General features: G+C 36.9%; 1 protein-coding gene across 3 annotated transcripts in view; it reads right to left on the reverse strand.

Moving 5' to 3' along the window:
- SNX25 (sorting nexin 25) overlaps positions 1-18,189 on the reverse strand; it is a 57,243-nt gene that overhangs the window by 22,492 nt on the left and 16,562 nt on the right. For all 3 annotated transcript variants that reach the window (XM_087936303.1, XM_087936304.1, XM_026697880.2), the window contains exons 4-7: positions 16,898-17,070; positions 16,294-16,480; positions 10,918-10,988; positions 1,842-2,032 (exon numbers count right to left, since the gene is read on the reverse strand). In XM_087936303.1, coding sequence (XP_087792429.1) covers positions 1,842-2,032; positions 10,918-10,988; positions 16,294-16,480; positions 16,898-17,070 — 622 coding nt within the window. The remainder of the gene's footprint in view (positions 1-1,841; positions 2,033-10,917; positions 10,989-16,293; positions 16,481-16,897; positions 17,071-18,189) is intronic.

The following is an 18,189-nucleotide window of genomic DNA, read 5'->3' on the forward strand; positions in this document are numbered from 1 at the left end:
AACTGCAAGAATCCAAAACATATCTTTAGAAATGGGTACCTGAATTTTAGTGTGCAGAGTTTTCTAAAGAGATCCAATGTAGTATAGTGGTTTAGGCACCAGGCTAGAAATTAGAAGATGGTGAGTTCTAATCCCACCTTGGGGACAAAGGTAGCTGGGTAACCTTGGACCAGTAACACTCTCTCAGCCCTAAGAAGGTAGCAATGCAACCTACTTCTGAAAAATCTTGCCAGTAAAACAAAAGGGAATAGTCCAGGCAATCACTAGAAGTCAACATCGACTCAAAGCACAAAGTAAAAAGAGTTTCCTACATTTCTCCATTCACATGCTGCCAAGCACAGGCAAACAGCAAGACCTTCCAATTAGTTTTCAAAGACAATGTGAACTTGAATCTTCCAACCTTTTCCCAATCTTGAAAAAAGCCTGGAAAACCTTGAAATGTAATACCACCTCTTTCTAAGTACAAGGCATCTCCAGGCAGAATTTTTTGGGCAAATGCAGTGGCCTCTGCAACAATGAAATTCAATGTACATAATATCACTATTAAACCCCAAAGAAAGAATAAGTATTAGTGGCAAGAAAAAATGGCATCCCTTTGTCTATAAACTAAAGCATTTATTTCAGTTCCTGAAGTTATAAACTTAGATTTTTACATCTCTGAATCTTTTAACTTTTAGGTGATTACAGAAGTCCCTACATGTATAGAAACCAATTCTGGAATCTTGGCTTGGGTATGCCATTTCCATGCTCTCTCTCTTTAATAGACTACATCTTTTCTCCCTATCTCAAATGTTGGATTCTCCACCACCACCACCACCACCCCCCCCAAGGTAGCAATCTTCCATGTTTTAGATGCAACATAAAGAAGAAAATGTAGCACCATTTCTTTGGGAAGAGCCCTGGTGGTATGGTGGTTAAAGTGCAGTATTACAGGCTAACTCTGTCCACAGCTTGGAGTTTGATACTGACAGGGCTCAAGGTTGATTCGGCCCCCCATCCTTCTGAGGTAAGTAAAATAAAGACCCAGATTGTTGGGGGCAATATGCAAAAATAATGCTTCAACACAGTAAACTGTCCAGAGTTCTGTAAAGCACTATGGTGGTGATGTTGGTAGGGGCTATATAAGCCTAACGCTATTGCTATTGTGTCCTTCAATTCTACAAATGCCACTTCTCCCATCCATCTTATCTCCTTTACTAATTTATATTGGGGTCTCCAAATAAGTGTCCTTTTGCATCATCTGATTGGTTCCATCAACACTTTTCATTCTCCCAGGAAAAAAGTTAGTAAAGAAAAAACAGAACAGCATTTAGAAAAATGAACCTCTGTCTCTGTTGTTTTCCAGAGAATTTTAGGCAGGCCTTCTATTCTGTTCTCCCATGCATTTTAGTTCCGGACCAGCATTACTGAACACAGTAATATGTCCATTGAGAGTCATGGCAAAAATGTTCAGCAATGGCTTAACTTCTGAATTGAGGAAAGCTGTTTGTAGGTACACAAACAAGTCCCTTTTGATTATTCTTTTAGACGATGTATGAGCTATAACAATACAACCAATACAACCACATCGATCACTCTTACCGGAAGTTTGCATCATAAGGATACATCCCATAGCACTTAGATGCATCCTTAGTAGCAACTGTAGTAAGTATTGGTTAAGAAAAAACTGCACTGCTGATTCCCCCCGTCTAAATGCTTCTAATTTTGTTGAACATTATAGGGAGGAAGCATAGTACAATCACTACTTAGCTGCTAAAATTACAATCAAAATATTCTGCTCTGTGGCAACTCACTCATTCTATATGCCTCATCCAGTTCCACCTCAAACAAAGCTCTCTTACCTTTTGGTTCTGAGGACCTTCACTATCCTCAAAAATACCATCTTCTGGTTGGTCATAAATAGGGCCTCCCAGAAGTCGTATGCGTTTTTCACATTGTTTTTTTGCTACTGTTAGTTGATTAATATATCTTTTCATGTTTCTGGCCCTCAAATGATCTGCTTTCATTGCAGCAGTTTCTTTAACCTTGTTCTCTATAGAAAAAAAATGTCTGATATTAAACAGTTAATTTAGAATACATTTTAATCCATATACTAGTCGTATCTTATTAAAATCACAGTACTGTACATAGAATTCTGAATATCTAACAGTATGAAATGCATATTAAAAATTTTACATACTGCAGTCCATCCATAAAAGATAACATAGGCATTTGCTTCTTAAATGAGATTATTTAGGTGATTTAGCATTCAATTCTATATTCTGGATTGAGTAAAACTTCGTCAGATTAGGGAAGCAATGTTAACAATCCTGGTTAATTATCAATGATAAATATGAATTATGTCCAGCAAACCAGCCAAAAAGATTTGTAAGACTTCTAGGTTTTTTAAATTTATTTTTTTCTGACCTTAATAAAATCCAAATTATGTATTCTAGCTAAAATCTGGATGAAAGACAATACCTTTTATTAACATCACAGTAATATATTGCTCATAAAAGCATATATCCAAATGTATATAGGCAACCATTCTCTTCATATATTTTAGTAGAGCCTTTGTGCTCCCAAATGAAGCATCTTTTTAATAGTTAATTTCTCTATAATTTAATCTAAAAAAAACCCAGCAAACCACTTTTTAACATACCAGTGAAAGGGAATGAAAAGATAATAGGAAAAAACCCAAGAAGGCTGCCTCTACAAATAAATTATCTTGACTGTAAATGATGCTTCCATAGCAACTTTCAAAATAGCTGAGGGAAATTGCTGTATTTCAGGCCAATCTGAACCTGAATATTTTAAAAAAATCAGACAAGTAGCTTTTTCACATAATCACACTCTATCAAAGTGCAGATTTTATATTTATCAGCAAATAACAATCTTGCTGCTTTAAAACATGCATAAAATGATTTATCCTGTCAGGTGGAAACATATATAATTTAAACATTTTAGTTTAGCTGTTGCAAACTTCAAAGCTGAGAAGACATACTGGCAAAAGATAGAACTGTTCATTCAAATAACACTTTGCATGCATCACGTTTGAGGACATTCAATAATTGTTCTTTTCACTCAAATGCTTAAGATGATATTTTCAAAACAATGAGTATACAGACCTAATCCATATATTACACCAAAAAAGCCAAATATAATTCTTAAAGAGTGATTGGCGAGGCTGATTAAATAGCATTCAAAATATTAATAAAGTATAACATCACATATATTGTGAAAAATCCTTTTTCAAATTACGGATTCCCTCCACCAGTGATAGATCCCAGTAACAAAAAATTGCAGACTAGCAATTATCTCTGTCCATAGCAGTGCATGAACTAATGCACAATACTGATTACGTAATAGTCAGTTAAAATTTCATTAGTTGCTTAATATACAAACTTCAGGTCATACCATAACATTACTACTACCTACAGTATTTGGCAGCAATGGGTAAAATAATTCTTAAACATAAAGAAAATTCTACTTATACTTGCAGTGATACACCATGGTTTTCCATCATGACTGATTCCAACACCCATGTCAAAATCAGTAATTCAGATTTGAATTATCTATGGGTTCAGTCATTCCATTACATGCATGCATCTTACAAGAACCCTATATTAAAAATTACAAAAAAGTTAAGCTGATCTTCATCTTAATCGAAAACTGTTTCTCAATGTCAGGGCCTTTAAGATGTGTGAACTTCAACTCCCAGAATTCCCCAGCCAGCATGGAAGCTGAAATCAACACATTTGAGAATTGAGAACCACTTTTCAGAGAACAGAAACAATTTTCAGAGACATTCAAGCATTTCAGCAGTAAGATCTGCAGCATTTACACTTCCATTTTCTTCCTTATTTTATCTACTCTTTTCAGCAAATGTAAGAGAATCACTATCTCAATTTACAGTAAATCATTGGGGAGGGGAGAAATCTCCTTTTCCTCTTGAGTTATTTATTATTAATTTAGACTTGCATGATGCCCATTTATTATTAATTTAGACTTGCATGATGCCCATCTCCCCTACAGGCATTTACTCCTTTCTCTGCACAAATAGCAGACTTTAAAAAGGATGTTCTTTGTTCTTCCTGCTGGATGGGTGCTTTGGATATTCAGAAACTAGTGACTGGTTGAATCAGAGAGGATCCATGGTTCAATGGATAGTTCTTTGCGAACTTCTCCAGCAAGTGAGACTTTCTAATAACTATGATGGCTAATAATTGCCATCCAGAGTCATTTCAATGTGAGATGGGCAGCAAATAAATTAATAAATAATAAGCCTCAGTCTAAAAAGTATATACATTAGTTGAAAATCTGTGTTCATAAACAGCGCATCTCTAATTAGTTGTAGTGAAGTTAATGAATATATTAAACAGCTAACTGTACTCAATCTTTGAATCAATAGATATATTCAACTGTCATACTGTGCACTTTCTTTTGTGTGATTGTACCCACAAAAAAGATTGCACAAAGATCCTGAAAGCAGGAAAATAAATTATGTCATTCCCCCTTTTCTACTATCTCCAAGACTCAATGATTTCATTTTGGACTAGTTGAACTGGTGATAATGATCAGATTTTTGTCATAGATCAGATTTAATCTGAGTGAAAACCAAGGATTTTTGCATTTTGCAATGCATTCTTGGAGAATTTTAGAATAAATCATCACAGTGAAATTGTAAAGAACAATAGTCTTGGTATCATTTTATCCCATGGAAGTACTAATCAGCTTTGATCATCCTTCTTGCACACTGAGCTGACACACTGTTTAAACAGGAAGGCATAGCATCTCCGTCCGTGGTGATTAAATACTACATTTCCCTAAAGATGCCAGTACTGAAAGCTTAGCAGGTTTAATTCGTAATCAGAATTTTAAATTACTCTGGTTTAAAAAAAACCTAGGAGAAAATCCAGGTTAGACTTTTAAGCCAGGGCAAATACACAATATTAGTAAAAAAACAGAGGATTTATGAAGAAGTCCAAAAAAGAAGCACACACAGAATAGTTCTAATTTTATTGTAAGTAAGAATCCTAAAAGTGTGAAAGGACCTCTCTCCCTCCTTATCTCTACAGTCCAAAAAACTACCTAGGTTCCTTTCTGAGATGTTTGCTATACCCACATTCTTTTTGTGGACTAAGCTATCCTTCGTCTAACTATTGTCCAGTTTACGGCTGTTCCTCCTGTCTCCTAAGGTCATTAGAGGATGCTATAAAAAAAGGAGGGGGAATACTAATCAACAGTTAACTTTTAACCATATTATGAAATAAAATGACTACGGGTATTAGCTCAGTTTTTATTATCTATAAAAATCGTGCCCCGATAGTTTTTAAAAGGGATGACTTCATGTTTATTGTTGACTCTTTGAAAAATACATGCTGGCCCTTCCTTATATTTGCTCCAAAGATATGAGTAAAATGGTGTAATTAAATTATAGATCTTTGGAAAAAATATATAAAATGCAAAGTATGTAATGATCTTGACTTCAGCTGTTCCAAGTCTTCCATATATGTTCCAACAACAGAATATATCTCAACCTTACACGTCTATTTTGCTAAAATCAGAACAGGCCATTTGTATGTTACAGCACTTCTGATAAGATTGGAACAGCTCATTCCAAAATCAGATTAATTCTCTTTCCATCTCCCTCTGCCAGCTTAGGTTAAAACCAGTGAAATACTTAATAGGCTTGTTCTACCAATGCATGTTAGAACTTTACAAAATAGGGTATGTACACTGCTATAACTCTAGTGCATTATTGAAATCCAAAAATATATTGTTCTGATAGAAATTATGCAAAAATTATAAAATATAAAATAGCTAAAAATTTCAGATTTAAAATTGGCAGTGCTTTGTTACCCACACCCACTTGTAAGCTTCCTGTCCCCACAGAATTGTGTGCTTTCCCACAACAGCTTAAAAGCTACATTACCTATCCACATCGAAATGTTTAAGGGGCAGAAACCTCTTCAATATATAATTTAATATATAATTAACAAAGACACTATCTGGTACTACGGTATTTACTCAAATTGAACTCTATTTAAGTAGAGTGGGAACAAACGCTTCTGGGAAAGAAATGTTCATTAATGGAATGTTTGTTCAATTTTGAAAGATGACTAACCCCATGCTGAAAAGTACAGCAAACAGGGACTCCAAATGGCCCATGACCAAGTAGGTGAAAGAAGAAAGAAATGCATGTCTTTGATCACACCTTTCCTTGAAAGCACTTGGCAGGCGGATATGTAAGAATACCACTATTCTTTTAACGTCTTTCCATCCTCCCTCCTCTTTCTGAGTAAGTTTACAACTAATACTTTGTGCATTTCCATATATTTATGAGATAAAATTATTGATATTTTGCCACATTATGCTTGTTTCTGATACAATGTCAGTGCATGAGCATATTATTCAGCTCACAGTCCTAAAACCAAAATACTCGTATCTAACTACATGTATCATGCCTGATTAGTTCAGAAACATGTTAAACCCAATATATCTTATAATCAACTTGCTTCTTCAGTTTCACAAGTTTTCCACAAGGATAAAAAGTAGATTGGGTTGATTCTAAAGATAAAGCAAACAAACGTCTAGCACAGGCTTGTCCAACCCGCGGCCCGCGGGCCGCATGCGACCCAGGTCGCCTTGTAATGCGGCCCAGTGCCCACCCCAACCTTCGTGCCAGAGCCAGCGAGGAGGAGGAGGAGGAGAGGCAGGCGCGAGGGGGGGCGAGGCGAGCACCACGCCAAGCAGCAACAGAAAAGGCGGGCGCTGTCAGAGCGCCACCTCCTGCTGTTGCCACTGCCACCGCTGCTGCCCCCCGGCACTGCCGCTTCTGCCCCCGCCGCCGCTTCTGCCCCCGCCCCCGCTTCTGCCCCCACCGCTGCTGCTGCTTCTGCCTCCCCGTCGCTGCCGCTTTTGCCCCCACTGCCGCCCCCGCTGCTTCTGCCTTCCAGTCCTGCCTCATCCAGCCGGGCCATTTGCAGGAGGAGAGGTAGGCGCGAGATGGGTGAGCTTTCTTCCGCCCCCGCCCCCGCAAAATTTGGCTGGAAAATAAACCATGATAAACCACGATAAAAAATAATTTTTAATAAATAATTAATAATAAATAATAAAAACATCTCACTAACTTCATTTCCAAATAAATGTAATATGTTAACTATGTTTTCTATGTTTTTTTTGGATGATCAGGTATCGTTACTGTTATTTTATTTTATGTGCGGCCCAAACCAAATTTTCATCTTCTAATGTGGCCCAGGGAAGGTGAAAGGTTGGACACCCCTGGTCTAGCAATATCTAGTAATATATAATTAACATTGAACTGTGGGAATTATTCTAATCCTTTTCCTCTCCAGAACAAATATGAAATATCTTAAAATCAAGAAGCATTATTTTAAAAAATTACATACTGATCATTAAAATGTATTTAAATGGGGAGGGCAAAGGTTGTGAACTAGACTGCCATCATACTCTATTGTGGATCCAGCCAACTGTGGTTAGGATTAAAAACAGGATTATCTGCAGGAAGGCCAAGAGAAGACAGAAAGATGAAAGCTTCACAATGCAAGTTTATGTTTTTATAGGTGCACCATGTACTTATATGAAATGGACAGGGTTTGCTACATACATCCAGCAATGTTGCTCTTGTCATTCTGAAAAAAATATGAAAGTTTCTGCAGATATTGATGTTTAGAGAACTTTGACAGCAAGGTTAGTTTCAATAAGAGATGACTACCTTGAAAAACAACACAATCAGCAACCCTGCTACTGTCTGCTAGAATCCCCAGAATTAGGTGTCCAAAAGTATCAAGTTATGTTTTCGGAACAGCCACAATAAAGGGTGATTACAGTCAGAGACTAATTTAATAAAGAAACCATGTTATTTTTTAAACCCCCGCTACTTTATCCAAATAAAGCAGATCAAAATATGTTTCCTCTGCAAAGAAAGATGGCTAGCTCCTGGTTTGTCTTTTTTAAATAGAGGAGAATATCCAGGATGTATGATTTTCAATAACTCCTATAATGATTTTATAGAACATTGTAATTGAGGGAAAATTCAATTTCAAAGAAAGAAAGATGCATTAAAATGTTATATAGAAAAGCTGTGTGACATTTATGCCACATCCAGCATCTCATTCTCATTGGCCTACAAAAGTTCAATAAAGATTAGGTGTCAGCTTGCCACCAGAAGGCCAAGGATATAGGAAACATCTGACTCTGAAACCATTTTGTAGGAAAGAGGATTTGTAGCTTTATTTCTCTTTGAAGAAAAAGAAAGGGTGGGGGTGGAGGTGGGGAGGATATATTAGCCTAAAAGGACACTTCAGGTGAAGTGTGTTGTAGCAATGCTTACCAGGAGCATGGACCAAAGAACAGTCATGGTGCTGAAGGGAAAAAGGAAAAGACATACCTGCCTCTACCCTTATTTTAATTCTCACCAACTGGGCACTGTAGAAAAAGCAGGAACATACTGGCTGTGCTTACCTTTTTTCCTCCTCCCTTCTCATCCTTTCAACTTTTGTACATTTTTCTTTCAGATTGCAATGGAAAATATTGTATTTGTAAGGTAGAGTTAGAGCCTTTTTGATTCAAGACTGAAGTAAAAATAATCCAACTATTGTTCATACATATTCATGATACAGTATTTAAAAAAAATAGTCATGACATTGAAAAAATACTCTGATAACTCCAACATATATATAGACCCAACAGCAGAGAATATATGTAACTCAGTGCTGAACAACTGAGCTCTTACTATTACCTAAACTTGGTTGTTGTAAGATATATTACTCAGATTACATCACCATATCAATCAGTGTTTCATTTCCCATGCCTGTTTCCCATGATGTTATCTAGGTGGGTAATCAAATTTCTGTAGGAAATCCAACAAGCCCAGAAAATGCCAAAAACCCAGCATAACTATCTGTGGTGATCTCATATCAGAGTTACTGCTAATCATGTTTAATCAGTAGTGCCACTCATGAAAGGATTAGAGTCTTGCTGTTTTTCCTTGGAGGATTATCATCAGCTCCAGTTAGACCTTTGGGTAGCTAGAATGTTGAAAGAAGTGAAGTATCCACTTAAGACCCACTCACAACCAAGACCACTGAAATAACACCCAACTCCCTGCAGACAGATACTGGATTAATCTCTATTTTACACTGCACCCAAAACAGCAGCAGCATTCAACAGCAATAAAAAAAATTACCCCATAAAGCACTTCAGCTAGTTTTGTCAACATAATTAGTTCTGGCATTTGTTAAAGCCAGCCTGCTAAGTGATGTACAGCAAAGGGCCAAGGCACAGCATAACAGCATTAAAGTCATACAAGCAGTTTCAGCACAACAGGAGGAATTAGGATCAGATTAGTTATTTTGAACCTAACCTGCATTTGAGTTCCAAAGATATAATCAGATCAGAGATGCCTTGAGGCAAAATGTGCCTACATTTATACAGCATTGGTGATATTGTTCTTCCACAGTTTTTTTATCCATTGAAATAAACAATCAATGAAAGCATGGAAGGAACCCAAAAATACTGATTTTGGGATTATATTAGTTTTATTGCCCAATTATTTTGCCTAATTAGTTGTTTTGCCTTGAATAAAAGGCATCAATCGTTTCAAATACACTGCCTTTCTTTGGGCAGGCTGACTTTTGTATATAGGATATGGAATAGCTGCCTCCTGCATTAACCCTTAGTAGGATGTATGCTTAGTAGGACTTATGCCTTTGTGCCTTAAGAAAAGCTGGTTTTGAACAGCATCTTGCAACACACTAAAATCAGAAAATTTTGAAACAAATAAAGCAATTAAACAAAAGCAGCAGTCTGAAAAAATGTTCCTCAACTGCAAAATGTTTAAAAATCACTGACTGAAAGAGGAAAATAAAGCATGTTTGTCTAGTGCTCAAATATACACAAATTTGGCCTCCTGTAATCTTCTTGAGGGTGTTCCAGAGCACAGATAAATCATACATAATTACAAATATCAACTACAGTAAGTAGTTGCAGTATAGGACAGTGCAACTGTTATAAATACATGCCAAGAGTCTAAATTTTGACCATCTGACCAGAAGTGTGAAAAATAGTTATAAGTCAGTGCCACCGTAACACTGAACATCGTTAAACAAATGACTGCAAGGAAACCAATGGATTAATGAATAGAATACTTTATTGGCCAGGTGTGATTGGTCACATACAAGGAATGTTTCACAAATCACAAAGTGTGATTGGACACAAGGCAATTTATTACCTGTAATAAATTAGAAGGATCTGACTTAAAAAGAACAAAACATGAAGTGGTCTTCTTGTGTGTCCAGATCAAACTTTAAACTACCGGAATGAAGCCACCTTCTTGGCTTTGTGGTTGGTCAAATATAGGTCATTATTGGCACATGGTTCCGGTAGTAACCAACATACCAGCAAATAGGCTGGGTTCTTTCCACATTCACACAGTGTGTTGTATCCACTAAGAGCCTCCACTTGAGCACATTGGTTTTACACTTAGGCACTCCAACCCTCAACCTATTCAGGTTCCTCCAAGTAGTGTAAGAGAGGTTGGATTCTTCAGCCATATCTTCTTTAATGTTATTCGTTGCTCAATGGTCTCCTTCTTCCATCTTTTCTTTGATTTTGTTCTTGGGTACCCTCTAGAATGTTATGTTCTTGCCATAAAGCTTTTCCTAAGTCTGGGTATGATTGAACTGGTGATTCCACACAATATATCAATACTTTTAAAACCCTCACTGGTTTGAAATGTCATCTGCACACAATATGTTTTGTTGTTTGATTCCTATAGAATTGGATACCTTGTGAAATCCATACTGCCATATAGAATTTTAGAACTACAAATAATCAATCACTGTCATTTCTGCACAAATGATCATGAGCACAATTTAGCAATAGGTTTAAATGTATCCTGAAGAAACAACTGACCTTTTTGTCGTTTCATCTGGGGGATGTTGCTGATAGTTGTTGCTTGAACTATTTCTACCATAATCTGATACCTGAATTCAAAAAGAAGAAAAGGCCAAGTTTCTGACATAATCTCCTGTAAAACCAATAGTACATTTTCCAGAGATAATGAAAACTAGGGCTTTTCAGGGAATAATACTGAGATGTTAGTTTTATGCAATATCATGAATAAGAAATTTGGGCTTTGCTCTAATGAATTCCTTAAAAAGATGTTTCTCGTGTTTCTTAAACTAATATATTGTAATTATATAAGAAACTATTCTCTCTCCCTCTCCCCCTCCCTCCCTCCCTCTCAAATTGCCTGTTATTCTGGCAGTTTTTCTCTCACACACATAGACACCATCAAAACATCGAAAACTACTAAAAATGCTACAAAGAAGCTCACTTTATGCTTCTAATATTGAGCTGATGCCTCTAATAAAGCTTCTAATAAAATGGGTTCATCCTGAAAGTGCTCCCAGGCTTCAGTTTTTAAAAAAGATTTGTTTGCAGCCTTCTTACTTTTGCAAATGATTTCACAGATCACCCATATATATTTTCAGTTCTACCACCACAAAAATGCATCAGTCACGCCGGTATCGTATTTTGATAGTTTTAAAACACATCATAATCTGCAGTTTCTCTTTGTAAGCTGGACCTAACTACGTTGAATAAAACTCAGTTATAGTAATAGTTTATAAGGTTCCTTCAAGTCAGTTGGATCTAGAGTCTATGGCTGCTACCCTATCTACCACCTGGCTCACTTGCTACAGGAATGGCTGGGAGAAATATGGCAGCTATAACTAAGAAAGACTTGTACAACTTCCAAAATCCAAACTGAAAGTGGCCCACTGCGCTGCAAATGAAGACTTAAGATTCTCATGCTTAATGCTCTGATGCTTAATGCTCTCATTAGTGTCAACTTCAAATCCAACACATCTCACCAATTTATCTACACCCAATCTTTCCAACGCTGCTACCATCAGCCTGCTCCCCCATCTTCCCAGAAACATTGTAAAACCTCAATTTAATAGACACTGGATGTTCTGCAGGGAATATCTGGACTCAAATTTTATCCACTGCATGTGAAGTCGATAAATGTAGGGCTATTAATATATCAATATAAATGCAAACTCCATCTATGCAGGAGGGCTTGGTATCAGAATAATCTAAAACACAAGTAGTCCTTGCTTAATGACCAGTCTCTTAGTGATTGTTTAAAGACAAAGGCACACCCAGAAACTACTTATACCTTGGTTCTGGACTTCCAAAAATGGTACAAACACCCTCCAGTCACATGACTGCATTTAGTGTGCTTGGCAACCACTTCACCTTTATACCTGGTTGCAGTGTTTCAAGATCACATGACCACAAATTATGACTATTATTTTTGCTGGTATCCAATATTTTTGGCCAGTTTCTGGCAAAAGTGCTAAAATAATACATGGATTTGCTTAATGAATGCTGCGAACAAGTCATAAAATCATATCTGTTAAATGGATGCTTCAACTTATGACCGATGTCTTATACAAATTTCAGGCTCCATTACGGTCATAAGTTGAGGAGTAACTGTAATCATTTTTTTAAAAAAATCATTTTATCAGAAAATTGCTAAAATGTTTGAAACTTTTATTCTGGGGGATAAACAGGTGAGCTAACCCTATGTTATACATCTGGACTAACAGCTCACCATCTGCCTTGGTTTCTTCTGAGTTAGGTTGCTCAGAAAAAAAGACTACTAAGATATCACCTGTTAATGATCAAAGACTGATTTTTTAAATAAACTGTAAACCATAACCTGATATATATATATATGTGTGTGTGTTTCTGTGGCTTGATCACCGGCTCGATCCACAAAAACACACTGAGACATAATAGAGACCCAGAAGATGAACAGACCTATGGAACAACTGTCCTGCCCTACATAAGAGGTACTACAGACAAAATTAGTAAGATACTACACAGACATCACATCAAAACTGCCTTCAAAACAGACAGAAAAATAGCAGCCATCCTTAGAAACCCTAAAGATAAAATTGACCTGGAAAACCAAGGCATATACAAAGTCCCCTGTGCATCATGCCCGGCCACATACATTGGACAGACCAATAGAAGAGTAAGTACCCGCCTGGATGAACACAAAAATGCAGTCAAAAAGCTGGAACACACTTCCTCACTAGTCCAACACATGGAAGCCACAGGTCATAGCATCAACTTCAATGGCACCAAAACCCTAGCCACTATAGAAAACCCCAGCCACAGAATCATCAGAGAAGCCACAGAGATTGAAAAAGGACCAGAAAGCATGAACAGAAGAGATGATTCCACCAGACTGTCAATCATTTGGAAGCCTGCACTCACAAACAAAAAAATCTCCACACCACAAGCCAGGCAAACGCCTGGGCACAAACAGATCCCCCCTGATACCTCCAGCTCAAACACACCCCAACCAGGCACCCAGATGAAACCTAGCTTCCTAACTAATGATAGCCGTCCATTTACTTAGAGCCAAGCTGCACTAAAGGCCTCCAATAAAGTAACACAATGTTGCCAGCCAATCAAGATACAAAAAGAGCCAAAAAACAGACAGAAGATATTAGAAACACCAATCAAGCAGAACACAGCAAACTCCAAGACCAATAAACACAGACCAAGACTCCCAACCAATCAGGATGAAGAAAAAACCATTCTGGCACAGCAATAGGCTGCCCCAAATTTAAATCTGAAACCACTATAAAAGTCTGATTCACAGATGAACACTATACAGAAGCCTGATGATGGCAGATGAGATTCTGCCAAAACGTTGCTACAACTTTAAAAGCACAACTATAATTACGTGGTAAAATACCTGAACAAAGCTGAATACCATACATGTAAGTACCTGCGAAAACTTAAGAATATATATATATATATAATGGGTTGTGTGATGACCTTGTGAGATTTATTGCTGTGGTATCCTTGGTCTTGTGCTGTGATATCCTGGGTCATTTGCTGTGTTGCAACTCCTTGAGTTCTTGTGGTATAATTTCCTGAGTTTTCTGATGTGATGTCCTGGTGGCTGTGATGTAGCATTCTGGGTTTTGGTCTGGCTTCGAGTTTGGGGTCTGGGTCTAAGTTCTTGGCGTGTGTCAGCTTGTTTGGTTTTAGGGTCGGGGGGTGCGACAGCTGGCGACAACACACCTGACACAACCCATTACCCAAGCCATTACTACACAGGAGGCTAATGAAAAAGAGATCAAAACACAAACGACCCAGGAGATTACAACACAGGACCCAGGATACCACAACAAAAGAACTCGCAAGCCCATCACACAACCCATTACCCAAGCCGTTAAAACACGAGAGGCTAATGGAAAAAAGATCACTACAAAAAAAACGACCCAGGCGATTACAGCACAAGATCCAGGATATCTCCACAACAAAACTCACAAGGCCATCACACAGCCCATTATACCAACATCAACTCCATCAACCAATCAAGAGGCAGCAGCGCAGCCAACCAGCCCAGCACACCAGCCCCCACCACCAGTATTTATAGAGAGACAGCAGCTCTGATCACACACTGCTTGCACTGGCATGAAGCTGAAAGCACCAGCCTGAGGATGGTGAGTGGGACCTCACCAAAACATCGCCAAGATACTTTTAATCTTACATGGGAAAAGACCCAAACACACCTAGACATATATATACATACATACACATACATACATGTACATATACATGTATGTATGTGTGTATGTATGTATGTGTGTGTGTGTGTGTGTGTGTGTGTATATATGTGTGTGTGTGTGTGTGTGTGTGTGTGTGTTTTCTTAAGTTTTCGCAGGTACGTACATGTATGGTATTCAGCTTTGTTCGGGTATTTTCCCACGTCATTATAGCTGTGCTTTTAAAAGCACAACTATAATGACGTGGGAAAATACCCGAACAAAGCTGAATGCTCTTGCTTCTCTGAGAAGCAAGAGCTGGAGACAGAAGCCTGAAGATGATGAATGAGACTTCATCGAAACGTTGCCTAGATACTTCGAATCTTACGCGGGAGAAAACCCGAAAAACCAAAGATCCGTATATATGTATATATATATATATATACATACACACACACACACACATACATACATACACACACACATACATAGAGAGATATATATACACATACATACATATACATATATATATATATAAGAAAACAAATATACACACACACACACACATATATATACAGTATAGACAGAGGACTCAGAAAGTGGGTGGGGTAGATCTTGAGAATAGTTTTGAAATTCTGTTAAATTTAGGAATCTGGTTGGCAAAAATAGAACAGCTAAAATAGGATAGAAAATGAAAACTGCCAGTGTACAATAAAAGTAAATCCCATTCTGGCAAAATTTAGAAATCTATCAAAATACTGATATACTGAGAAATATTTGTATATCAGTACAAATATTTCTCAGTATATCAGTAGAAAAGTGCATAATACCAGGTTTCATGCTGTTAAACAATGTAACCACAGCTAGTGTTAGTTTATATGAAACAGCTGGCTAATGTGCATGCGTACAACTTTAGATAAAAAATAAAATCTGTTCTGGAATTTATCTTCAGAGATGAGAACTGCTAAGGTTATATTGCTCTTTTCCACAACTGCCATGTGCTTCAAAAAGGTATTCTGGCAAGTTTATAACTGGAAAAGAGAGAAATGAAGGAAAGATGGTAAACCTGCAACAGATGTCCAGATGTTGCCAAGTTACATACATCAGGCAGTTACATGCCGAATGATCAATGTTCTTCCTTATTTCAAGGCTGAAGAAAACCAAGAGTGCTTTCACCACTAAGTTTTCCCAAGATAACACTTTATAATGAAAACAAATTGTACTCAAAGAGCAGCTGAACTGCCTGATCAAAGACACGCTGTTCAGTTTATGAATTAAATGAAAATGGTTGAAATGGCAACTTTAATACACTATACGAGATAAATGTTGAAGTCCTGAAAATTAGAATTGAAATTTGAAAGGGACCTGATCTAACATATAAAAGATTATTGGTGTTCAAATAAACCTCACATTCTCTTTAGTTATAGCAGAAATTACAACATTATCTTTTACGGCTCAAAAGAACAACAGGAACGTTCAGCAAGGGTCTTGCTGTTCTGTGGTCAGGAAAGCAGAATAAGCTGTTTCAAATTCCTGGGTGCAGAGACGGAAACCATATATAGGCAAGCTACCCAGGCCTGGCTATGATAACGTTAGGGTCATAAATATTGAAATATTTGACTTTGAAACATTTAATCTACCTCCATTAAAGCAATATAGGTGGTGGGGGGGGGGGGGTTGTTATGTTTCCTGGGAACAAACATTAAGATACCTTAATCGTTTGAGAAACTCAATATCTGAGTTACAGTTAATAAGCTTGATGAACTCTTCGTAAGAAGGAGCATAAGTATAAGCTCTCTTGTGATGCTGAATCAGCTGTTCTCTGTATTCCATCTGGACAAGCAACATGTGGTTGATGTAGTTTGGATTACTCAATAGTTCTACCATTGGTTTCAGTACTAAAATTAACAAAAACAAAACAAGAGGTAAACATGCATTAGGTAGGACCAATCCAACACTTTTAATAAGAAATGTATTTCAATATAAAAAGTTTATTTCTTTAAACATACAAGTCAATTCTACTCAATACTCAGAAACTGCCAGTAGTATTCCATGATGATTGTTCCTAGAAGTTAGAACTGGATTATAGCCTTTATTGAATCAGAAAAAAACGAGTTCACAACACTTTAAATCACGTTTGATCAGTCAATTAAAGCTTTAGGAGAAAAATTTCAAATTGGCTAGGCCACCAATTAATGTTATCCAGTGTTTTATATAATTGCTCAATTTGTACACTAATTTAAACAAATTAGATGTATAGCAATTTGGATTGAAACTATCAAAAAAGTGCTTTTCCATTGATATTTATCTCCCACCTTTTGCTGCAAGTATCTCTGCTAGGACTATGCGCAAGCTTAAAGACTGAGCGTCCTTTGAGGGCAAAAGACAATAAACCAGAGTCTGAGCGCATGCTTGCAGGAATCTTGCCTCTTCTTCAGAGTTCCTCAAACAAGGATGCAGTAAAAATGGCCGTGGTTGTTCTTCCAATCTGTAAATGAGATAACAACACTGCAATCAAACTTCAATCGTTATTATTTAGAACTACCAAGCCAGAGAAAAACATGTGAGAAGTATTCCTTTTGTTGAACTGTGTACTAATAAATTTCACAATGGCATGTGGAATAATTGTTCATTTCTCCACTGTAATTCTTTGCCTCTTGCTTACTGTTCTAAGGAAGACAGGAAGAGATTTCTAAACTAGTTCTAACCATAACCAGGAAAACACAAAATCTTACGTTGTTTCAAAATAATGACTATTTCTTACACAATCCAAATCTGGGCTGAGTTTAGGCTATTCTTTGTTTTAAAAAGCCAATTTTAAAATGTGGCTTAGTGAAATACTTAGTTTAAAAAGCACAATTAACATAACTTCAGAGGTATCATTATATTGTTTTTAATCCAAAAGAAAAGCTGAAAAGTTTCCAAGTACATTGTACTACAGTATATTAATTTAGTGCAATTCAGTAACATCAGTGGTATTAAATGCATTCAGAATTTTGCTTATGTGGATTTAATTATAGTTAGACATTTACCATTAAACCTCTATCTTAAATTATTCAGTAACTTAAAACATTTTTATATTCAAATCCTGGTTTGATTATGATACACTGGTGTTTTATTTAATGTCTATTAAAAAAGGACCATAGTCTGTAATTTTATCTTACTGTCTGTAGCTGGTAAGCACTACAGTATCTCTAGAAATATTTGTTTTGTTTTATTTTTAGGCACTCAATGGCTAGCAAATTACAGATATATAGTATCTGCTTATGAGCCTCACCTTCGTCTTCCAAATACATTTCCAAAAGAGATGTATGCAACGAAGAAAAAATACAGGAATATTTTTCTTGTCTATGACTTTGCTGGGAGATGTACAGAGCCAAAAACTCTTCCAACAAAATCCTATGCTTTGTCATCCCTTAAATATGGTCAAAGGCAACAAAGGAAAGGAAAGGGGAGGGGAATTTCTCTAGAATTTCTCACGTAACCAGTTTTTTCCACTATCACAGAGATAAAAGAAAGAAAAGGAAAGGAGGTTAAGTGGCATCACCAATAGAAATGGACTATGCTGCCTTCCAACCCTAACCCTAAGAGATGTTTTCACATTAGC

This window comes from Pseudonaja textilis, chromosome 6 (genome assembly GCF_049901715.1).
Source record: "Pseudonaja textilis isolate UNSWEBS1 chromosome 6, rPseTex1.2, whole genome shotgun sequence".
In the NCBI taxonomy this organism is placed as follows: domain Eukaryota; kingdom Metazoa; phylum Chordata; class Lepidosauria; order Squamata; family Elapidae; genus Pseudonaja; species Pseudonaja textilis.